The sequence below is a fragment of the Furipterus horrens genome, unplaced genomic scaffold, assembly GCF_987537825.1.
Source record: "Furipterus horrens unplaced genomic scaffold, mFurHor1.1.pri manual_scaffold_3, whole genome shotgun sequence".
Lineage (NCBI taxonomy): Eukaryota > Metazoa > Chordata > Mammalia > Chiroptera > Furipteridae > Furipterus > Furipterus horrens.
Window position 1 is genome coordinate 154,039,777 of NW_028327173.1, and position 25,462 is coordinate 154,065,238.

A 25,462-nucleotide genomic window follows, 5' to 3' on the forward strand; every position below is an offset into this window, starting at 1 on the left:
ATTTTCTAATAGTCTATAAGATTTCCCAGAAGCCACCCTTCTAAAACCTATGGATATCTGGAACAGCCCAGGACTCTGAAAAACAATGAGAAGAATATTTTGGCAATCTTCTGCCTTAGATGTGATTTCTGTGAAGTACTGTCTAAGTCTGATTTCAGTCCACACCAACTCGGAGAAGGGCCACGTAAGCAAAGAGTACCCAGTGTTCTATCCCTTCACAAAGCACCAAGGGAAAACAATTAAGTGATCTATCCAGTTCTTTCGGGCTTCTATGCCCTAAGAAGTATTCCTCTTAATAAGTACCTCTTCTATTCCTAAACAAACCTGTGCACATTTAGACTCTGGCAATCTAAAGTGTCCTGAGTGAGGCAGGGTGCATATCTTTTTAGCAACCATTAGGACTAAGAGAGTTATTATTAGTGTTCATGTCCCAAAATCAAAAAAAGAAGTCCATTAAATAAATAACTCATTTATTCTAAAATCAGTTAGTACTACATTAAAACCAATGTTCTTCTATTATAAGATGGAATTAATTTGTTAAAGATAACAGGGGAAAAAGAGCTGAAATAATAAGAGCCTAAGGATAAATTTGTGAGGGATAAAGGAACGAGGACTTCCCTGTTTCCCAAAACAGTAACTGGCCTGCCCTATAAGTTCTTTGAAATATTTTGGATGAGAGTGCTTGTTGTGATAGCATAACCTCATATTAATATTTTCTACTTATTTAGTAAACAGCAAGTTTCTGGAATATGTTTAGTATTGTATAATGAGAACTTGAAGAAGAAATAAGAGTCAGTGAGTGGACAGCTATAAAACATAAATTTAAATCTGAACAGACAGATATGAAATTTTTGTTTATCTTTGTTTTACAGTTACTGAGGTTATGAAAGAAAACCTGAAACATCCATCCTTATTGGTATTTCTTAATTCAACATCTTATTTTGATTTTTTTCCCTTTCTCTCCAGTTTTCTCACTCACTTTTCAGCCAATAGATCCTCATACCTGCCCACCGTGACATTATCAGAGAACATATGGCCACTGTGCACACACCATGGCTAAAAAAAAAAAAAAAAAAAACCACAGAGTCTTTGGACCATTAGTTCTTGAAATCCAACAAACTTGACATTTGTATTTCTTGAGGCAATTGAAAAGCATCTGTTAAAAGTCTGCAGTCTCCTAGCACTATGAAGCACAAAATACATCCCCTGCCCTTTGGAGATCAATCAATCAGTCTCTTTCTCCCTTAGCCCCTCCTTGGAAATTCCACATTATATCCCCTCTGACATTAGCTTTCCAGGTTTTCTGAGGTGCTTCACATAGTAATATATTCTGCCCCAAGTGCACTCTATAAATTGGCTCCTCTGTGGGACTTGGCAAGATAATGTGCAGCCTATGGAAGAAGGATAACTCTACAGTCAAGAGACTGCATTGAGCCTTTTTGAGCAGCCCTGGAAAGGCATGGGAAAAAGAAACAAAATCCACTTCGACCATTCCAGTGATACTAGACTATGCCAAAAGCCTCACACCCAAATTTAAATTTCTTCTGAAAGCTGGATATCCTTGTGACCAAACATTTCTCAGGGGAAGAATATTGATAGCATATTAATCAATGTCACTTCAGGCTACCCAAAGCAATCCATTTTAATCTTTTCATTCTTATACCCCTATTTTCAGCCACAAATAAGCTACAGTCACTATTCTATTCTGTAGAGTTAAACGAAAGCCAACTACAATACCATAATCAAGTGTAGTATATCAGAGGGGTAGGAAACTACCCACTGAAAAAGTGGACAGAATTGCATGCACAGTGTCACAGAAAAGAATCAGATGACAACTCCAACTGAGGCAGATTTAGCTCAGAACACTGGTACAGCAACGCACCAGTAAATCAAGTGGTCCACTGTGAACCCAGTGCAGCTGCTAACAGTGCAAGGCTAGAGCCATTGCTAGATCCATTCTTTTATTCATCAAATATTTATTGAGCATCTATTGTGTGTCAGGTATAATCCTAGGCACTGGGGCAAAACAGGCAAAAGTTCCTGTTCTCAAGGAGTCCATGCTCTAGAGAAGACAATTCTACTCTAAATTCCCGGGCATTTTTTTGAGTGAAACTGCAAATCACCTGACATGCACATCAGTAAAACAAACTGATCACAAAAGAAAACCAATTCTCAGCCCTTCCCTAACAGGCATTCCAATACACCTGGTCTAACCTCACACTTACAGAAATGACACCAGAAGGGTATCACGAGCAGAGCAACACAGCAGCGGCGCATTCACTCACACGTCTATTCACACATCCAGATGCTCAGCGCCACTGCGGTCTCAAGCCTCCATCCGGACCACATTCTCCTCCCGTTCTATGCACAGCTCAGTGTCACCCCCACACCCATCAGTATATTCAACACAGCCTTGGAAAAGGTGCTTTTCATCACACAACATCTACTTATGATTAAAGACAAGCTCTCCCCCCCCAGCAAATTCAATCCAAAAGATTTGCTTAGTCTCTTAAAATTTAGAATTTTAAAACTTGAGCTAGAGACCGAGAGACATCAAGAATAGCAATAACCAAGTATTAGCAGTCCAAAAGAGAATCAAAGGAGTGTGTAAAATGGAGAGGAAGAAAAAAAAGTTAGAACCAAATTAAAAGGATAATTGATAATAGCTGAAAGTAATGCTAGAGATGACTGTGGCTCTAAAAGCCAGGCAAATATTTTTTGGAGGATATGAATGCACCATAGTCTAGGCTGAGTTAAGAGAGACAGACTTCATTCTTAGACACCTGCTTCAGAAAAGACCAGAGAGTAATTTCCAAGCTCAGTTTCCTTAGCTATAAAATATATTCTCTCGGGTGGGGGAGAGAAATTGGGGGAAAAGGGGACAACTGTAATTGAAAAACCAAAAAAAAAAAATTAAAAAAAAATATATATATATTCTCTCAATACTTCTCCAAGGACCAACTGAGATGGTGTGTGTGTCTATAAAGGACTGAATAGATGGAAGGGATCATGTCACTTTGGCTTCTCTGAGGTATTAACACTGCAGAAAATTCATTTGGCTGTATTTGAAACTGTTCATGGTTTTAAAAGGTCAAGGGGAAAGCTATCCATTGAAAGAAGAGATGGAAGGTCATTCATTTCTTATTTGAGTTACAAGATCTTTAACTATTCGTTTATTCATTTATCTAGTCAACACATACTTACTGAGCTATTGTGTGACTCCTACTTTGGAGATAAAATGAGAGCAAGACAGATCAGTCCCTTCCCTCATGGAGCAGAAAAGCACTAAAAAACTAGCCAAAAAGAGTGATATGTCATTCTTATATAAAGCTAAATACTACACAGCATGAGTTCATGTATTGTGCACAGTGGGCCTCTGACAGTATTGGCTGTTTAATTTTCAAGATATATTAGAGACAGTAAGAATGTATCCTTCCAAAGCCCACAAAACCACATGTGCTATTATAAAAATGACATGACCAAACACTATGTTGCTAGGTGGTTGTTGTTATTGTTCATAAAAACCATTACAAATGTATCTAATGACTGACGTGGTAGCCATGACTTGTCCAAATAGTAAATGATTTATTGATACCAGTATTGCTATTAGAACATCCAAAGTCACTCCCTGGGGACAAGTCTGCATGCATCCACTCGAAAGCATGCATTATCTCAAAATGCTTAATGCCTGAGCAAACCATTTTTATGGTGTACTTGTTTTATGCGTTTTAAGGGTTTCTAAGTTCTAGTTTATTCACTTTCCTGGAGGAAAGCTAGGGGTCAGGGTCTCTATAGAAACACAAGGATTAGAGAGAAAGCAGTGTTAAGGAACAGAAAACTCAAGATCCCTCTGGTTTTGAATGAAGGGCACTGGAAACCTACAGGAAGAACTCGTCCACCTTAACTGAGTCAGTAGTAGGGGGCTCTTTACGGCAGATTCTCACAGACAGCCTGAGCCATCAGGCTCTAAGGTGCTGCAAACACACCTGCAGGGCTCTTATCCCCTGACCCGGCGTGGTGTCTGCCGCACTGCCAGCCTTACTGGGCTGTGTGCGGTCCTGGCCGCTTGCTTCTCAGGCCTCGCGTCCAATCACTCTCCCTCTGTCTGTGCGGACTCTGTCCATACAGGCAGGCTTCCTTTTATTTCCTCGAATACTTGCACCATCTTAGAACCTCTACATGTGGTCTTGCTGCTACCTAGACAACTTCCTCTCACTATTCACCCAGCTGGTGAACTCTCATCTTTCAGAGAGCCTGCCTGCCCATGGGTCCACGTGCATCCTTATTCTCTGCCCTCATACCTTCCACACGTCTTCAGGTCCTTCATCACTTGGCGTACAGGGGGCTCTGTGTTGACTTGTTTACTCTGCTTCCCCCACTAGAATGTAACTCCAGAAGGTAGGGGGGTGTTTCATTGGCACAGTGCCCGGGAAATAGCAGATGCACATGGATAAACCCATATCTCTTCTCCGCTTCTTAAAATCATTCTTTTTTGTCTTAGTATCAGACCTTCTTTATGGATACATTTAATAAAACTGAACACTAATGAGTGAGGTTTGAAATTTCCGGGTTCAAAACAGCCTCAATGTTCAGGCTTTTCCAGCTCTAGTCCTCTGGGACTAGCACTTTCAGGCCTTTCTGCAAAGGTTGCCTCAAGAATGGCCATGTGATTGCACTGATATGCAGAATTTAAAGGACAAAATTAACAAACAAACAAGACTGAATCTCACTCCTAGACACAGAAAACTGACCGATGTCTGCCAGAGCAGAAGGGGGCTGGGGGACTGTGTGAAAAGGGTGACGGGACTAAGAAGTACAAATTGATAGTCACAAAACAGTCACAGGGGCATAAAGTAGGGTGTAGGGAATATAATCAGTAATGTTGTGATAACTATGCATGGTGCCAGCTGGGTAGTAGAAACACTGGGGGAACCACTTGGTAAAGTACATGATTATCTAATCACAATGCTGGACACCTGAAACCAACGCAAAGTAATATAGAATGAAAACTAGAACTGAAAAATAAAATTAAAAAAATAAAAGATTATATATAAATAGATAAATAGATACACAGATAAATACACAGAAAAAATGGCATGTGGATTCTACATGTAAAAGCACCAGCCCACACAACCCTAAACTGCCTAATGCCATATTTATAGATACAAGTTCTAGGAAGCTGAATACATACTTCATAGAGGTGTTCATTTTATTTTGCTAATGGTTAAGTTTCTATGATCTCTTATTGATTTTAGACCGCTGTGTTTCTAAAATAGCTAAGTACGTTTTACACTTCACTGCAGGCCTTTTCTAAAGAGACAAGTGCATTTCCCCTTCTGTATCTGTATATGGGTCTGTATGGATAAACAAAAACATTTTAGTTATCTTTTGTTAGCTGTTGTGGCAACACATGTTTTCCTGGGCTACAGTCATGGAAATGGCTGTCACTCATTTCCTTTATTAATTACTAATTGCGCCCTGGAGTTTTAGCCTTTATAATGACTGCAACAATTGGGTGTGTATCAAAGAAAAGCACATGGTTGATATGATACCTGAATAAAAATGTTGGGCTTAATCTGAATAGGTGATACAAAAACTATGTTGTTCTAGTAAAGTATATGACCTCTAAGTGAAAAACAAAGTCACAATGGAGCCTCTAGTTTAGGTCTAATTTTGGTGATAGTTGAAATACTGCTTATGAAATGACACTTTCAACCAAGATTACTCTAATTTTCATGAGAATGAGAATGTTAATAGCAAATATTCATTAAACATGTATCGCATATGTGCTAGGCCCTATACTAAGTACTTTGTGTATTATTATTTAATCCTTGCAACAGGCTCATTAGATAGGTAATATTATCCCCAGTGTACAGATAAGGAAACTGTCTGAGCACCGTGCAGTAACTTCTGAAGGCCCCACAGCCAACAAACAGCAGGACTTTCTTCTGAGTCTGACTTCATAACCAGTTTTCTGGGAATTGTCAAGCAATTAAAAAAAAATACCAATGTCTCTTAATTATGCATTTTAATTAAGACGTTAAAATTATTGTCATTTAATATTGACAAGTTGAGAGGAGCACTCCTTTGAAAATAATTTCCCTATCATTTCCTCTCATTTATAGAAAATAAAGAATCACAACCCAGGAGTCATGAACACAGGTGGACGCCGTGCACACTTCAGGTCGGCTCAGCAAAAGGCTGTAATGATGTCTTAGAATCATTGCCTTTTGTTTGGTTTTATGAGAGTTGTTCACCTTGGCAATGTGGAAGAACACTATAGGAAGAAATGAAGCCTAAATAAAGTCTGAAAAGAAATAGCTCTATTTAATTCCAAATCATGTTTTTGTTTGTTTTTTTGTTGGAGAAAATTAGAGAATTCTCTATGGTGTTTAAGGGTTGTTTTCCTCAAAGAGGGCAATTCAACTTTCTATTATATACTGCTTTGCAAAGCAAGTTTTATGTCATTAAGATGTATAGATGCCTCTGCTTTTTATTTTTCCCCTAGTACAAGAAGAAAGTTCCAAAATATTCCCAACTTTTCAAGTAATGCCTGAAAATCATTATACAAAGAATGAATCAAAATTTATGTCTGGAGAACATGGCTTTGCCTTTGTCTATAGAGGTTCACTAGCTTTTAATTTAAAGAATATATCACTGAAATTCCTAATAAAATACGAGCTTTTTCATTGGGACGAAATGATCCCTAAGAGCTATTTAAAAATTTTTTCAACTTGTCAAAATTTGTCCCCAAACCTGAAAGCCTACTCTTTGGGCCCAGTTGAGGGTCCTGCATTAGTGAAGGTGGGCAGTGTCTCTGATGGAAAGGCAGGCAGGAAGACAAAGGCCCTCTGGGGACACAGAGAGAAATGGACCTATTTCATGAATGGCACCAACAGAACATTCTGTATTTCCTAAGGAAATAAATATTCAATCTATTGTTTACTCATAAAGCTCTTCTGAAACAGTTGGGAGAGAAGGAACTGCCCCTGGGGGAGTGTGGAAGGAAAGCTGGAGAGCATTTCTTTTCTCATGTGTCCACAGAATTCACTTCTCACACATTTCAATTCTAAGTATCCAGACTTATGTTTCTATATGAATTACAGATGTATGTGTAGGTATTGTTGTTCAGAGTACCTTTTTATAAAATGTTGTACTAACAAATATATTTAACATTTAAATATTATCTCTCACCAGCCTCAAGATCCCACAGTTGAATTAAGTAAATCAACAGATATTTAATAAACTACTACTCTCTGCATAGCACTGGGCTTGGTATTCATGACATTGGAAGAAGCATGAGACATAATTTTTGTTTTTTTGGTCTATGGGAAGCACCATAGCCTGGCTGGAAGACTTATACATAAATCAGCATTTTATTAGCCCCCAAACTAGAAATAGATTAGCCACATTTATAATTCCCATATCATGGGGTCTGATAGGCCCAATTTACTTATAGAGGAAATACTGAAAAATATATATTTATATATATTTACATATATTCATATTTGTGTATATATTAATGTTTATGTAAACATATATATTTGTGTTTTTTAAATACTGGGTCATTTGTATTTCACTTGATGAAGAAGATATTTTTAAGAAAACTTTAAAAATTATAACTTGTTTATAAGGCTTCCCAAAAACCATGAAAAGGGACTGATTCTAGACAATTTTATTAGGATATAAGTATTTGAACACAAGAATCAACAAATATACATTTTAAAAGGTGAATATACTCATTCCTTACCTCTTAGTAAACATCATTAAAAACTATCATCCCCAAAGACAAGGACTGGGTCACCCAACTTTTTAAAATGCAAAACAATGCAAGAAAAACAAGAATTCTTTAAAGGAATAAAAATACTAAAATGGCTGATGTAATCCTTAAAGTAAATGACAAAGACCAAATGTTCAATGCATGCATTGGCTGTCAAGTAGAAACGTGGATGGGGTCCAGGCAGCCAGAGGTGGTGATGTCAGTGACGTTGCATGGAAATTGGTGGGTTTTTGTGGTGAAGCTCCCAATGTAAGGAAAGGATTGGGGAAGGAATAAACCTTCAATCTGAACCCAAAAGAAAAGTAACCAAACTAGAAAAGGAAGCTCTAGCTCCAAGTATATCTGATACTCCTATTTCTAGTAAGTAGTACACCCAAGGGCTCATAAGAATCAGATGGCATACACACCAGCCACACTAAACCATTCTGAATTAGGAATTCATCACGATTTAATGAGATAATTCAGCTTGCCTTTGTGCTACTTTGGAATATGAAAGAACCAAACCCCAGAGAATGGGTGTTTCCTATTGCCCTAATTTATAGTCAAATGCATCCTCCTAGGAGCACAAAAAGTGAGTTACTACATAATGAAGATCTTCCTTCAAATCCTCTAGACATTTGGACATATATTCATCTATAGATGAGAATCATATATGGATTTAAAATACCTATCCAGAATACGAAGATGTTGTCATACAGATGACAAATGATTTTAAAATAACTGTCAAGGGCAGGGCAATGGAGAGCGATAGGGGAAAAATTGAGACAACTGAAATTAAATAACAATAAAAAAAAGGAAATTTAAAGATATAAAAATAAAATAACTGTCAAAATGAGAATCCAGAACTTTAGGATGAGGATGTTAAAGGAGAAATGTGTGAGGTGGGGGATGATAAAATTAATTGATTTGAAAGTGCTGGGTTAAACTAAGTAAAAACAGTTACCTTCCTGCAGGGCTCCCATGAGCTAATCTGCTAACACACCCAGTGCCTCTCCAAGAACAGGACATGGTATAGAGTTTCCAAAATGCTATTGACCATGGAAACTTCATTTCATGGAATCCCCACAGGCCTAATGTTCTACAAAAAGTACATCATCTGGACCACAAAGTCCCATATATTTATTCAGTATACATTCATAAACCAAAACAGCAGACTCTCTAGAGACTATAACTACTAGGGAACATAAACACTGAGCGTTCTCAAGGACTCTCAATTGAGCATGTAAAACTGGGAAGGGTCTCCAGACTGCTATCCATAGGATTAAGCTAAAACAGTTTCAGAAATAGACCAGTCCACCCACTAATTTCTATATACAAAAGAGGCTTTTTTAAATCCCCAAATTCTGCATCTTACAGGTACTGTGGTGAAACACAGTTCAGTAGAATAGAACGGCACCACAGGGAGATCTGAAATACACCCTTCGTTCTCTGAAGCAAAGCAAGATGGCATCATGCTTCCCCTCCTTCTCCTAGGAGACTCCAGCGCTGAGGGAGCTGGCACAGCGAGGACCTCCTGAGGGTGGCTGTGCGCTTCCTTTCCCCCAGCCGGTTCCAGCCGCGGTGCCTCCGTACCCTCTTTTCCCTTTGCCTGCACTTTCCCTCATCTACTTTGTCTAGCTGAATCTCTGCCCTGCTTTGTTATTTTATTATTTCCTATATGCATTTCTATCTTTCCAGAAAATGATTTCAAGACACTAATCACAAAATCCATAAAATTCTTCTTGATTCCATCATAGTGCCTAGCCCAGCACCAAGCCTTTATGAATTATTTGCTATAATTGTTATATCTAAATAACATGACTTAAAGAGATTCTGCTTATCACTTACTTATATTTGTACAAAATCCCACTTAGATATCCTGAGAAATTAGATTCTAATATGAGGTTTCTAGTTTTTTTGTTTTTTATTGGTTTACTTTTAAATACCAATACAGGTTCTGATTCTCTAAGAGACTGCTTTCTTAAAAGTTAAAGAAGCAGTCTTGGCGGGTGTGGCTCAGTGGACTGAGAATCAGCCTGTGAGCCAAAAGGTCACCGATTTGATTCCCACCCAGTCAGAGCACATGCCTGACTGGTCCCCAGCTGCGGGCATGAGAGAGGCAACCACACATTGATGTTTCTCTCCCTTTCTTCCTCCCTTTCCCTCGTTCTAAAAACAAATAAATTAAAACTTTTTTAAAAAATAAGCAGAGCTTTAAAAAAAAGACTTTCAAGTACCTGTGTTTCTTAAAACACTAAGCTTAATTGATTAAAGAAAAAAGTTAAAGAAGCAGCAGGAGAAAGGAAAATTGGAGACTTAACTGAGACCTTAGGTGAAGTGTTGATGTTACTAGAAGCAAAGCTCTAGATCTGTGTTGTCCAAGAGCCACACATGGCTATCGGTTGGCCCAAACCGAGATGTGGAATAATATCTGCATTGGAGTTCAGAAACTCCAGAAACTCCAGAAAAGGAATGCAAGGTATCTCATTAATAATTTTCAATGCTGAGGATTGATCAAAATAAAACTTAGATATATTCGGTTAAGTAAAATATATTATTAAAATCAATTTTATCTTTATGTTTTCATATGCTGACTAGATAAGTTAAAGTTATTTATATTGCTCACATGACATTTCTGTTGGTCAAGGCTGCTCTAGTATTCTGAGCACTCAAGATTAAAAAATAGTCCAAAAAAAAGTGGCCCAAATATTAAATGTGCACTAAATTATAAAAATTAGTTTCATTTTTTTAAGTTCATAGTGCTAAAAAAAAAAAAAAAAAACAATAAAGTTGAAAACAAATTCTCTTTGAAGGTGAAACTATGATACTAAATCTTTTATCAAGTTTAACAGCTGTATTAAATTATTTGCTTTGATAATAGAAGAGGATGTTAAAGTGGACATTTCCAATGAAGCACCAGGACAACAGATGCCACATTCTAAATCAAGTGTTATGATTAGAGGTGATGACAATGTGATCATAGAGCTCTTAAAACCTCATGCATATACCAACAGTATCAAAGTGTCTGAGGTAGTAAGAGATGGAAAGGGGGTACTTGGGCAAGGGCTGAGCTATCACTAGCTCTATCAAACTGGTGGAAGACCACACTATGATGACAAGTCATGCTGGTGCAGGGGGGCGGGGGGGCTTCCAGAAGACTACGCCAACGATGTGGTATGTATCCACTGCCGTTTGGAGGACACTGGGGACTGTCTAATGATGGAAACTGGCTGACCAGATGCTCAGACTTGGTGCAAGGGAGAGGCTGCTACTGTCCAAGTTGGTTTATATTTGGGCAATTTATCATGGCAAAAAATGCATGTGTTTTCTGCCAACTAGCTGTGGGCCACTGCAAGGGAAAGCTGATGTGGAGAGGGCTTAGATTCTTTCCCACTGGACGAAAGAAACTGCAAACAACCAATAAGAATTTAGATGTCTTTGCTCACATTAACCCACAAGGGAGAAATTCTGAAAAAGACCAGAAGATTTCATCTACCAGCAGAGGAATAACTAGCCCACTGAGTGGGCTAAGAGGGACAGAGAGTGGGAGATAAAAATTTAATTGCTTTATAATAGCATCCCATCAGTCATGCATGTTCTCCCAGGCATGGGCAGCCTCAAGAGGCATGGCAGCATGTGTTCCCTATGTGCATACAATTACTCAGCCACAAAAACTGAATGTCTGTGTCAACAGATGAATTTCCTGGAACTATTCTAGGAAAATCAAGTTTATTCAATAATCCACCAACTGCCAAATGTTGCAATTTAGATGCATGGTAACATTTAGGGCATTCTGTCTCTGCTATCTGCACATTAGTATTACGTTTCCATTTAACTAAATATAAAAAGTGAGGCTCACAGAGGGCTTCCACATATTTTTAGTAACAAGAGTTTACAGCTTGTTATCTTTAAGAAAAAAAAAAAAGCCTAGTTCACAGAGCTCTGCCTTCCAAAGGCACATTGAGAATAGGAGTCTGCCTGTGGCATTTATGCTGGGAACTTTAATAACAGCCACCTAAAATGTAAAATTAGTGTCAGAAATGCAGAGAGAGAGAGAAATCTACTTTTCATTAATGCCTTCCAGGAAAAAAAAAAAAGTACTGAGAAATTCAGCTCTTGATTCCATGAAGCATTCTAGACAAGGCTCTGTGAGAAGGTCACGTTTCTACTTTCTTTTTATGAGGTAAATGGATCTGAAATGCATTACCTGGTTATTACACATTTGGATCATTGTATGTTAGTCCTTTCCACTCATTTAGCCACAATGCAGCTTTCCTGGATTTACAAAATAAATGCTTGTGAAGAATTGTTTTTGAAAATTATTCAATAAAATCATTTTAAAAGCTTTCTGCAAAATTATCAATTTTTTTATCATCAGAGAAACTAAGTTATGATTAAAAAATTTCTTAAATATCAATTGTACCTATGAGAATATAGACTTTAAAAAAAACACACACAAAAAAGTTGTCCAGTTCTATTAACACTAAGTTCCATTAACATTCAAATTCCATAAAGGAAGTAAATATGATGAAGAAAAACTTAATTCCCCTTCCATTGTTCCACTTCTCTAATGAAGTGAGAATTATCACAACACTTTCATTTTTATTCTACTCCAAATTTGCCCCATTGTTCTTTCTCTTAAAGCTATCAGTTCAATGCTTTCCCCTATACTTTATCAACTAATAGCCTGCGAAACAGCCAACAGACTTTCCTGATTTGGCAAAAATCCAATTACTGTCTTCACGGTTTAGACTTGGGTAGATACTTAACACTGAACAAATGAATTGGAATTTAGAAGAATCCATGTCCACACTTACACTCAGATGGCACATGGTGAAGATCTCCAGATGGAGTTATGAGAGAAAATTTTTTGTTATTAGCATTTATGCTTCCAAAAGCATCATCGTCTGGTTCACATAAAGTTTGACATGAAAACATCAATCTAATTCCATGTGCTATAAGAACCACACAAAACAATTCACTGTTTTTAATCTAAGTCAGTTTTTGACCCCAAACAACTAAAGTGTTTGACTATCCACTGTAGCCACTAGAACTGACACTATTTTAGGCTGTTTCTAAAAATGCAAATGCCTCCTAGAAGTATTAAAAAGAATGGTCACATATTCAATTGAATGTATTGCTGACTCTGTAAAGGTAATAACAAATATATGGTTCCAAATAGTTAGAACTGTTGTAATATTGTAGGAAAGCTATATAATCTTCCATGGTAACTGCACTAAATGACAATAATCATTTTGTATGTCTACATTTAAGAAAGTTGGTTCAGTCCTTTAGAGTCCATTTATATGTACTGCCAACAGACAGGAATCACCCTCTTTCCATGAGTAGATTGTTAATCTTTAAAATATCAAAATCAATCAACACAGAAAAATATCCCAAAACCCTGCATTAGATGCACCTAGGCAATAATCAAGACTTTTTTTCTTGGCTTTTAAAATGATTTAAAAGCAACTTAGTTCAACTCTACCAAGATTAAAAATCACCTACCTAGCCAAATTTCTTGAAGGGCTTTTTAAAAATCTATTACTTCCACTTTAAAACTCATAGGTCTAGGTTTCTTCTACTGTTCTTCAGCAAACTCTCTATGGTTACTAATGATCCCTTCCCAGTGAAATGCAAGTATGGTACAGTTATTGCATGCACAGGCTTATGAGCCAAACTGTCAGGGTTCAGCTTTTGGTGCACCACTTACAAGTTGTCTGACCTGGAGCAAGCTGTTTGACCTCTCTCTGTCCCTGTTTACACCTCTATAAAGTGGGAATCATTACAGGACTTTTCTCATAAGGTTGTTGCAAATCACTAAAGTACAGAGTTCAGCACACTGCCTGGCACAGCCAAAGTACACGTTATTACATCAAAGGGCCTCTTTGTGATTTTCATTCTTTCTTGACCCTTTAAAGAGTGGAACAACTGCCAAGCTATTCCCTGAACTCCTTCTTGCCTTTAGTTTCTTTAGCTTAGAGCTCCCCTGGTTCTCTTGCTTCTCTTTGTATTTTCTCAATGTCTTTCTTTTATTCTCTTCTTCCTCAAGCTTATTATTATCCCTTCCCATCTCCAAGTTCAAGTTGATCTCCATTATTCTCCTTTTATTACCTTGAGAAGTCTCATCCACTCACATGATTCACTGTTTAATATAAGAAAATTTAACAAGATTTTAAATGGTCTGCATTCTAAGGCAAGATGACAAGAGAAGGTGTGATTCCACATAGTCTCATGGACAGTAACTATGATAATACACAACTAGCTTGTGTTGTCACTACCAAAACAAACACTGACCTCATTTCAATGCTAATAACAAATGCTAACATAATGCACCACTGAGCTTAGGCAATGATCAGTTTTCCTGGTTACACAAGGCTCAAGCAGAAAGAAGGTAAAAATGGTGTGTGGGTAGTGGGGAGAGGAGGGAGCAATCAGGAAAATCACAAATATAAGTTTACAGAAAATAATTATTAGAGAAAGAATGGTGAAAGAAACTTACGGTATAAAAGAAAACAAGAGATTCAATCTTTGATAGAGACTATGGCAGGCAGTGGGAAACTCAAGTGCCCATAAGAGCTAAGAAGCAAGCTAAATACATTAAGTAGGCAAGATGTGTCCTAATAAGGAAAGGTGGAGACTGTGGCAAACTGAAGAATGTGGCTAAAGGTACTCACATTCAGTTTTTAAAAAGTAAGCATTGTTGCAAGGCAAACAAGTCATGAGTCTTTACTTTTCTCCCTCTGAGTGTAGAGAGATAGGAAATAATGTTATTGTTACCTACCTAATGAGGTCGATTGAACAAGAATTTTTTTGTATGTTTTATTGATTATGCTGTTACAGTTGTCCCAATTTCTTCTCCCTTTGCTCCCCTCCTCCCAGTAACCCCCCCTCCCTCCAGCAGTCCCATCCCCCTTAGTTCATGTCCATGGGCCATGCATATAAGTTCTTTGACTTACACTTTCCTGTACTATTCTTAACATAACCCTGTCTATTCTTCACCTTCTTACTATGCTTCTTAATTCCTGCACCATTTCCCTTCATCTCTCTCCTTCCCCTTCCCAGCTGACACCCCTCCACAGGCTTCCCATACCTATGATTCTGCTCCCATTCCAGTTGTCTGCTTAGTTTGTTTTTGTTTTTATTTTTTAGATTCTAGTTGTGAGTTTGTTGTCATTTTAACGTTCATAGTTTTGATCTTCTTTTTCTTAATAAGTCCCTTTAATATTTCCTATAATAATGGCTTGGTGATGATGTACTCCTTCAATATATCTATATAATTGGCCAAAATCTGCAAATAAGACAAATTTGTTTCATAACCTGATTGCATTAATTCAATGAAGACTATAATTCATAAGTCAAGCTTGGATCGACCACTTGTCTCCATCACAAACAAAACCACTATGTTTGTGGATTAAGATTCATTTATTGGCTTAAAGTGAGCCAGATCCTGCCAGTATCATCCCCAAAGGATATTCCACATTTCTATTGGCTTTCTGAGATAGTTACAGGTGTATTGAAAAATCCAAGACTTCCTAGGGATAAAGCTGCTTATTCTGAGAAGTACTTGTAACTGACATTTTAAGTGCTGCTTTCCATGTGTGTTACATCATGACAGGAAGTTGCTTGTTTGTTGTTTGTTTGTTTATTGCTACTTGGTTTGGGTCAAAACACACCTTCTTTTATGATTCCTTGCCAATTGAAAAATGACAGTTTTGTGGCCCTAAAATATCATACTGGTGAAAGATGGGGTCAAATTCAATTAGGCACCAACACTGTTAGCTGTCCTTACATTAAAACGAATGAACAATATCCAGGATTGGCACAAGCAAGGAAACAGCAATTACTCCCAGGAGATTCTTAATCATATCTGATCATCTTATTTCCATATTTTCTAGTACTTTAAAATAAGTCCAGTTCAACATATATTGGTCATGTACCATAACGTTCAGGCTTTGAGCTCGGTGTGGGAGTTAAAACAATGACACCATAGATACTGCTGAAGAGCTTACTCTCTAGTGGGGCAGATGGCCATGGAGACCTGCTGTTTCAGTACCATGTGTCATGTCCTGTAAAAAGAGGTGTGGAAAGAGCACTAGGAAGAATGAAGGAGCACCAGGAAATTAGTGAAGTCTTCCAAAAGTTTATTTTTAAAAATAAAAAATCACATCCCCATTAAAACATACTACAACTAGCCTAGGGAGTTAAACAGCACAATGAACTAGCCTAGGTAATAAACAAGGTAATCAGTGTACTAACTGACCATCCAAAGTCACACGGAACACTTCCCTACATTTCCAGATGTGTTTGTCCTACTCAGTCCTACATTTTTATTAATAACTCTTGAAATCACGAACATACACTTGGGTAAAAGGATATATTGCCTCTAATTCTTTCAAGAGGTAAGCAAATGACTTCCACAAGCGCAGAAACAGTGAAGGTTCTACAAACGGAAATACAATTCTAGAATCCAAAGACTCCCCTCACCCATGTGGTGAAGGAAATTATCCTCATGTATCACCTCTGTCATTGAAGGTCTGGGACTCTATTCATGGGTGGAACAGGCCAAAGGTAATGATTAAAGACAGCCTGCTTCCTGTTCCCCAATCTCAACTACTGCAAACACCTGAAAACCTGCCATTTAGAAATTAATTTTATTTAGATACTATAAAGATTCTTTGGGACAGACATATATTTATACCTCAGTGCAAATTTCATGAGGGGAGCATTTAAAGACACTCTAAAAGTTGGGAAAACCCCTGAGTAATATGCCAGTTTTAATTAGTTAAGTAACTTAACCCATTCATGTCATTTCTTAGTCTTGGTCAAAAACCAAGACTTCAAATAAATAACTGTGGGAGGATTAAATATCATGCCCTCTTTATTTTATATTGTGTTATTATCAAAACCTGAACTATGGGTATCAATATCCTTTGCAGCAAATTATTAATCACTTTCTTAAATATAAAGTGGCCTATAATTTCATCACATTAGTGATTTTTCTAAAACAAATTGAACCTAGTATTATCAGGTCAAAATTATTTTCACACATTACATGTCTCAATTTACACATTAACAATTTTAATCTCAATAATTTAAATCCTACAGCATCTTCATTGAGCAAATAATGAAACCACGGGCTGATGTTACCGAATAGAAATATTTGTCTTTATTACTCTGGATACCATTAGTTTCAAGTCAATAAAAATACATCTGTACAAGCTGTAAAGAGAAACAGTTTCAAGAAAGGACTCCAATATGGTGCCAAATGCAATGTAAAGGCCACGAGTCCACAATGTGTCCATCACACATCAATACCACACAGATACAATATAATGTATCCAGTGATCATAGCAATTGATCTAGAGTTACTTGCCAAAATATGTGTTGTTGCTTTATCATCAAATAACTGAATTTAAATAAACTTGTAAAAATAGAAACCGAGAACAATTTCTCACATACTACCCTCTGCTTTTTGTTTTTAAATAGCATACCATATTTTTTGCTCCATAAGATGCACTTTTTTTCCCCAAAAGTGGGGAGAAAGTATCTGTGAGTCTTATGGAGCAAATACTGCGTCACAGACCATGATGTGTATTACCTGACCTGTCAGCAGTGGTGACAGCTGTTAGAAGAGGAAGCGGTGGGCCCACGCAAAACCCCTGGGGATGCTTAAATGTCCAACTTTACTGCTGAATCTCAGGGTGTCTGGTCAGTATGAAGATAGCGAAGAAAGTGATATCAGTGATTGTGAGCAACAGAGCTTCATAAATTCTGATATAGCGATGATGAGTTCTTGGGGTTCCCAGAAAACTAGAAGAGTACTTGAACCTTAAAGTCTCTCCTCATTTGTTAATGACAGCGATGATGGTTCTTAATACCACTGTTGACTGCTGTTCACTTTACACGGTTGAAATATTATTAAATATCTTAGTACACCATTTGGTTCAGAATTTTTTTTTCCTTGTTTTCCTCCTCTAAACCTAGGTGCATCTTATGGTTAGGTGAGTCTTATAGTGCGAAAAATCTGGTATATTCAATATCTACTACTGAATCTGGAGTTTCCATCTTAGAATAAAAAGGTCTTTATATAACATTGGATAGAAGTGGTGTTTGCCATTTAAAAGGTTTATGAATATTTTTCAATAAATACTTTTCATGAGCATTTTTGCAGTTTTGTATGGAATGAAACTTCTAAACCTTCACTACAAAACTAGGAATGATAAGAAAATTGATGTACGTGGAGACAAGATGGTCAAAAAAGCCCTAGTTCAGAGCAGGGGAAGGACATTCAAGCATATTGCATACCTACATGCATCTCAATATCAGATTTGTATTTATAGGCAGAACATTTGTTTTAATTAGGAGCAGCAGTGAACATGAGACTTGAATGCAGAAAATCTACATTAAATTAAAGCTTATTATTATGTGTGTGACCTTCTCAAGTGTAAACATGAGTATGGGTCCCCACTTCAGCAGCGGAAAAGCCACACACATTGACGCAGCAAACACTCAGGATTTCTGCAGTGAATTTTGAATGCCAAGCTTGTATGCCACTTCCACCTCCAATAGGTCCTAACAGATCTTTAGGTGTGTTTTTCTTCACTCTAAATGTTTCCCTTTCCATACAGATGTTTTGTTTGGAGCCATTTCTTCAATTTACTAGGATAATAATGAGCTCAATCATTACCTTTATAGAAAATTCTCCTTCTTTGATCTTGATGCCAACTGGTACTTATGCATATGCTCACTACTGAGTCCCAGAGTCCACTGGAAAGAATTATTGAATGACATACATAGATTTAGGGCCACTGTCTTGTCATCCTGGGAACCTTTCCAGTGACAAGTTAGAAAGCCCCTTTAAGTTCAGCAAAAGTCATGAAGGAGCCGCCCAAACCCAATGTGTGTTTAAACCAATAATAGTGTTAGCCACCAGAACATCTCTATACTAATTCACTTTCGAAACTTACCTCTTTCACACTGGGGGCCAGTAAAGCCATAGGTGCACGCACACCGGTTTGGGGCCACACACCTGCCTCCGTTGAGACAGCCACTTTCACAGACCGCTGTAAAACAGGGGGAGAGAAGCTGAGAGCCTTTTCCTGCGAGTAGATGCTAATGCAGTAACACATACAGTCCCCTGAAAGGACAATAAAATATCTAAATAATCACCCTGGGATGTGTTTCAAACAGTGACTCCACAGCTCCAGCTCCTCAGATGTCCCTCAGAAACGCTTACGTAAAACTGCCTGGGATAGGTGAGTTTGTACCTGTGTCCACGCTGACAGCTTCAACCCGGGAAGCACATGAGAAGTGCTTTCAGTTCTGCATCTAAAATGGTGGTTTATATAAGACGTCCCTGAACTCACAGATACAGAGAACATTTTGATGGTTGCCAGATGGGAGGGGAACCGAGGGGACGGCTGAAAAGGGGGGAAGGGATTAAGACGTATGAATTGCTAACTATAGAAACAGTCACAGGGATGTAAAGTAGAGCATAGGGAATATAGTCAATAACACTGTAATAACTAAGTGTGGTGCCAGACGGGTACGACACTTATCAGGGGGAATCACTTCATAAATTATATAAATGTATAATCATTGTTGTATCTGCAACTAATATAATATTGTATGTCAACTGTAATTGCAAAAAAATTTTAATCTTTTAAAAAAGACATAACTGAATGGAAAGTATTTTAGCAAGCTGACTCTTTTGCTTATGATTTATGTTTAATTTCCAGAAGGGAAACTTTGGTCCCTCTGCTGTCACCCTACAGAAATGTGGTATGTTAAAGTCACGCAATTAACTACAAATGACAAAACATTAATACTGACATTCAGTAATTTACACACCATCATAGAGACACAATTAGGGTTGTAACGGAATCTATGGAAACCGTTGGTGAAGTAAGTCCAGAGATGCTTGAGGGAGAGACATTTTACTTGTTAAGCAATGCATTAAAGTAAGAACGAAAAGCCCATGCCCTGAACAGCAGTCTCTCTACAATTTTCCCACAACTCCTTCATCCATGGCCTCCCCCTAGGCATCTTCTCCCACAGGTGGTAGGTTCTTCCCTAGAAAACTTGCCAGTCCTACCTGCACTTCAAAGCCCAGCTCACATCTCATTCCTCCATGAAGCTTCCCCTCATACCTCCATTTAAACTAACTCCTCCTTCATGCAGTCCCCATGCATTTTGCTCAGACCCGTGCAGCAGTCATGGAGTTGAGCCACTCAGATCTCCCTCCAAGAGAACCTACTCTAAGGAGTTTTAGGTGGTCAGCAGCCTCCAGCTCCTATACCTTCACATCTGCTGCAGTGTTCATACCTAGGACACATTCTCCTGAGACTGCTACCATCCAACAACTAAGCACAGCAGGATATTGGAGCCTGAACTCTTCTGCTCATCATAAAGCTCTGCTCATGGGCAGTCTTTGCTCTGGGCTTCCTTCCCATCAACCAAGCCAAGGCTTTCTCTGAGCTGCCCACAGTCTGAAGCTCCTTCTAAACAGCTATCCTTCTTTTCTCTTCTCTTTGCACAGCGGTCAGACCTGCAGTGAGGTCTGAAGGCCCTCCCCTCCTAATCATGGGTCCTCTCCCCTTTATTCTTCACAGGCCTTTTCCCAAATAAATCTTTTGTGTATCCTAATTCTCCCTTAGCATCTAGCTGGCATCAGAGGATTTGAGCTGAAATAGCCCAACCCAATAGTCAAAAATGATGGCAGAAGTCTATTTCTTACCACAAAATCAGAGAACTTTAGTATATTGTTCTGATTCGCCCCTAATTTATAGTCAGGGGGGATTAAAGAGATTTGAAGCTGAAAAAATGTTGAGATTGCATAAGTCAACCCTCCCATTTTACAGGTTAGGAAATTGATCTCTAGGAAAGGTTTTCTAATTCTGCAGGTGTCCACTGAGTTCCTGCTGTGTGTTGGGGTCTGGGCTAAGCTCTCTCGGGGACACCAAAGGGAGCAGAGGAGGTGCAGAGCAGCTCCTTCTGATTCTTTTTCCAAAAATGCCTTTGAAACCATTCACAGCCCATCTTCTCTCTAGCCATGGTCTTGATAATAATCTCCCTTCTTCCTTCTTCATGCCCCTCCAGTCCAGCCTCCAAACTCTGGCCCCAGTGACCTTTCTCATTGTAAACCTTTGTAAGTGAAGTGTTCAAGACCAGCGGTCTGTGAAGTCAGACTGCTTGGTTTCAAATTTCAGCTTTGCCAATGATTCCCTATGGAGCCTTAGACAAGTGTCCCAGTTTCCTCATCTGTTGGAAGGTAATAAAGGTCTGAAACTCAAAGGGCTGTTGTTATAGTATATGGGTTAAAATATGTGAAGAGTTTGAAAATGTGCCTAGCACACAGTAAGCACAGAGTAAATAACACAATAGATGAATGCTATTGTTCTGGTCTTTGATTGCTGCTATCTCACTCCCCTTCCCTGGCTCTACTTTGGACAAAAATATGGTACACATAAAGACCCTCAAAAACTGGCCCATGACTTCCATTCTGACCTTACCTTCTTCCCAGCACTTCCCTTAGCATAGAAGCTCTAGCAACACCACAGCAGCTGCCATGCTCAGCAGCCCCTGCTAGGTCATGTCCCCGTACTTGGGCCCATGCTGGCCATCTGCCTAGAAGGCCCACCTTCCATCATTTGACAAGTGAAATTCTAACTGACCCTCAAGATTCAGCTCAAGGGTCTCCCACACTGGGAAGGCTGTCTTGCCTTTTCTTGTCTTCAGGACACTCTAGTAAGCTGCACAAAACTCAATCACCGCAGTGTGTAGATAGTCATGAGGGCATTATCTTGGATTTTTTTAATAGCATTATTAATCATACCAAATATATATGGCACAATGGCAAAAACTGGAAACAACATGAATAAATGCTCATTATTAAGAATTCATTAAATAACAGTAAAACACCCATATAATGGAGTATTATACAACCATTAAAATGTATTTTAAAATGCTTAATAACATACTTCTAATAAAATGTTTAGTGAAGAAGTAGTATGAAATAGTATGCTAAGGATAAGATCTCACTGAACCAAATATGCATTAAAAGACTAAAAGATAATATCTGAAATGATGGAGTTATAGATAACTTATTTTATTTTTTTATATTTTTTAACTTTTCTAAATTTTCTGCAAGGCATATATCTTTACCTTGGTGTAATAAAAAATAAACTTTTAAAAATAAATTTTTGGCTTCTGCAAAGCACAGGGGCTAATAGAGAGCAGACATGCAATGAACAGTATTCATGAATGCACCAACAAACTGAACACTATATCATACCTATTACAATAGCAGAATCGAGACTGGAAAACTAGAGACACAGCTGCCATTAATCAAGAAAAAGGACATGTTTGAGGAGAAAGATGAGACTGATTTCTGAAGTACTTTATTTGAGATGTTTCCTAAAAATTCAGGTGGAGATGTTCAGTGATGAAATGGAAAGTATACAACTGGAATGAAAAATTCTGCACATTCGGTGGTGATTGAAAATCAGACAGATGAGGTAAGTGGGGTGGTAAAGATAAACAAAAGGAAAATGAATCAAACCACCCATTTCCAATGTTCCTATTAGAAATCTGGTGCTACATGTGTTGAGTAAGTGACCTGTTCACCTGTAAGAGTCTCTGAACATCTGTAAAAATATCACGTCCCAGGTAACCAAATAAAATCCATCAGCGCTTATCTCTGTATTCTTTTGGTCTACACATCTGTCTACATATTTGTCTACATAGAATAATTATAACTATGGTTTACTTACGTTGTCCACAGTGAGTCCCTATGTATCCTTTCTGGCATATACAATGATCATCACTGCAGCTACCTCCATTCATACAGCGAATATTACAGTGTTGGACTTGAAAAGAAAAAAGAAAAAAAGAATACTTTAATTTTGTCATTTAACTATATAGATTGCAGTAGTTCACATGAGCTGATTTGTAGCAATTTAAAGAGCAAATAAAAAGATTCATATATTTATTCAGAAGTAACCAGACTGACAATGCTACTACACATGTTATCTTTTGTGTGTATGACATAATTTACAATGCAGTGTAATTGTTTCTTTTATATTTACTCTTATTATGCTAAATGACTTCCCTGATTTAGCCGAATTTAACACTCAATATCATTCCTGTAATTTATACCAAGAAAGTAGTGTTCTGAGTAACCATATGAGACAAGATTACCATGACAATAATTTTTCTTTTAAAAGATTCAGTATCTCAGGTAGGTGCCCAAGAGAACAGTCAGAGTGACAAATTTCAAGGATCTTTATTAAAAGAAATTTTTGTGGCAGCAAAAAAGAAGGGAGAAAACAGCACTTAGTAACAAGACTCCCTGATAGTAGAGATGGCTAGACTTGGCTCAGAGAGAGCTACTTATTTCAACAGCAACCTTAAACCAAGAAAGACCTGAAACGTTTAAAATTCATTCTTTATCACACTGTCACCTACAGAAGTGGGGGCATTAGGACCCAGGACAGAAAGACCACAGGCAAATAGGAAGACCTGAGACAAGGAGACCCTAAAAGAAGCTTGAGTACAAGATGCCTGTTGTTGAGAGTGACAGTAAGGCATGGGCTCTTGTTTCTATAGCGTTTAGGCTGTTTCTATGTCAGTAATTCAGGCATAAGAACACTTTTAAAATCCTAGGCTGGCCCTGGCTGGTGTGGCTCAGTGGATTGAGCACCAGCCTGAGAACTGAAAGGTCACCCATTCAATTTCCAGTCAGGGCACATGCCTGGGTTTCAGGCCAGGTTCCCAGGTCGGGGCGCAAGAGAGTCAACCACACATTGATGTTTCTCTCCCTCTCTTTCTCCCACCCTTCCCTTTGTCTAAAGCTTCTTGAGAGTGGGAAGCATCATGATTATTAATTACATTCTCATAAGTGCTCAGAGTAGCCCTTGCCTATTTGTAGGTGTTATAAAACTTTGCTAAGTTAATTTCTGTTTATGTAAATCATACTACCTGATAATGATATCAAGAGCTATGCTCAAAAGCTGAGACTGAGAATTCGCGCATTGTGTCCTAAGCATTTACACAGCCCCCACGTACCTTTGTTTCCCCACGTATAAAAGCAGAAATAATTTCTTTGTTGGAGAATTGCTATAAAAGTCAAGAAACCCAGGAAACTGATGAAAACAAACTGTTATTTTAGGTTCCTATAATTCTATTAAACTGTCTCGGTCAAAATGCTTTTTAACTAAAAAACTATCTGCAAGTACACAGAAGATATGATTTGGTGAAAAAATTGGATAGTACTCTAAGTACGTGAGGAAAAGGTGTATAGTTGCTTTAAAATCTGAAGTTAAACTTAGCTTCATCCTATCTTAGCAAAACAGTGAAGACTGGGAAAAGCACAGGAAATGATGTCATCTGTCAAGCAGCACTGGAACTCAACCCACAAACTGATTTCAATTAAAGTGGCTCATGCCAAAAGCTAATTTCCATTCCCACATGAGCAACAACGCCATTTAGCTACTTTGAGATAAATAAGCTAACAGTAGTTGAAATAGTGACTTTTCGTTACTTGTTCAAATTAAAAAGTAGAAAGAATTCTTCTTTCCAGGAAGAATGATAAGTTTATACTTAAATATAATAAAAACCTCACTAATATGCTTTTATATATTTCCTGCCATGTCTTTCAAGTGAATCTTTTCCAGCATAAAATATTCTTTCTCCTTTAAAATATAAAAACCACTTGGTCAGACTTATGAAAAATAAGGCATGTTAGTCCAGTGGTCCAAATAGGCTAATGAACCATAGGTCCCTGGCCCAGGGGAGCAAACTTATCAATAGATAATAGGATCCTAATAATACCTGCTTTACCATAAACATGTTTACGAAAGAAACTGCACTCCATGGAGGATCAGCTAAGCAGGGGCAGGGTGGTGGTGCTCCCACGTGGTCTATAGCTGTCCAGTGGGTTCACTGGCCCTGGGGTTTCCCAGGTGGTGGAGGCCAAGGTCAGCCCCCACCTGTGTTTAGCCTGGAGCCACCCTGCCTGAGCTGTAAAGCAATCTGAGATGGCTGCTACCTGTGCTGGGGTTGGAGATTCCCAGACAAAGCCAAGCTATGAATCTAAGTTGGCTGCTGGGAATGCCAGGCCTGGGGCTCACTGAGTCCAGCTGTTCCTTGTTTGAGAGGATTTAGGAAGTTGTGAAACATGAGCCAAGACCAGCCATTCATATGGTAAAGCAGCTTGGGTGGACCCAAAAATTGGGTTGGGCAGAGTCTGGAGATCTCAAGGCGGGTCAAACAGTGTTAGGTTGATGGAGTCTCAGATATGGCACCAGTTTGCCAGCTCTGTGGGGGGAGGGTTCAGAAAAGGGACAATGGCCTCTGCTCACCTTGATGCCAGACCCCTCAGCCTCTCCCTGTGTACCACTGGTGGCTTTCAAGCTGCTTCCCCCGTGCTGGAGCCCAAGGGGAGTAAGTCTGAATAGGTGAGTCCATGTGTGGGTTCTTTAAGAGGAACTGCTTGGGGCTCCAGAAGTTTCTTCCACCGACTAAATCCCCGCTGGTTTTTCAGTCAGAACTTGTGGGGACTTATCTTCCTGGCACTGGAACCCTGGCCCTGCCCAAATTTTTTTCCACCAAATGTGGGTGAGGGACCAGCCTGTTCCGCCTCTGCGCCCTTCCTACCAATCTGAATGGATGTGGTTTCTTTAATTCTGTAGTTGTCAGATT

The 25,462-nt window shown here is 38.5% G+C and overlaps 1 protein-coding gene across 1 annotated transcript in view; it reads right to left on the minus strand.

Moving 5' to 3' along the window:
- The window catches only part of FBN1 (fibrillin 1), a 226,274-nt gene that overhangs the window by 160,544 nt on the left and 40,268 nt on the right, over window positions 1-25,462 (minus strand). The window contains exons 4-5 of the mRNA XM_090270572.1: window positions 22,534-22,629; window positions 18,730-18,825 (exon numbers count right to left, since the gene is read on the minus strand). Coding sequence (XP_090126698.1) covers window positions 18,730-18,825; window positions 22,534-22,629 — 192 coding nt within the window. The remainder of the gene's footprint in view (window positions 1-18,729; window positions 18,826-22,533; window positions 22,630-25,462) is intronic.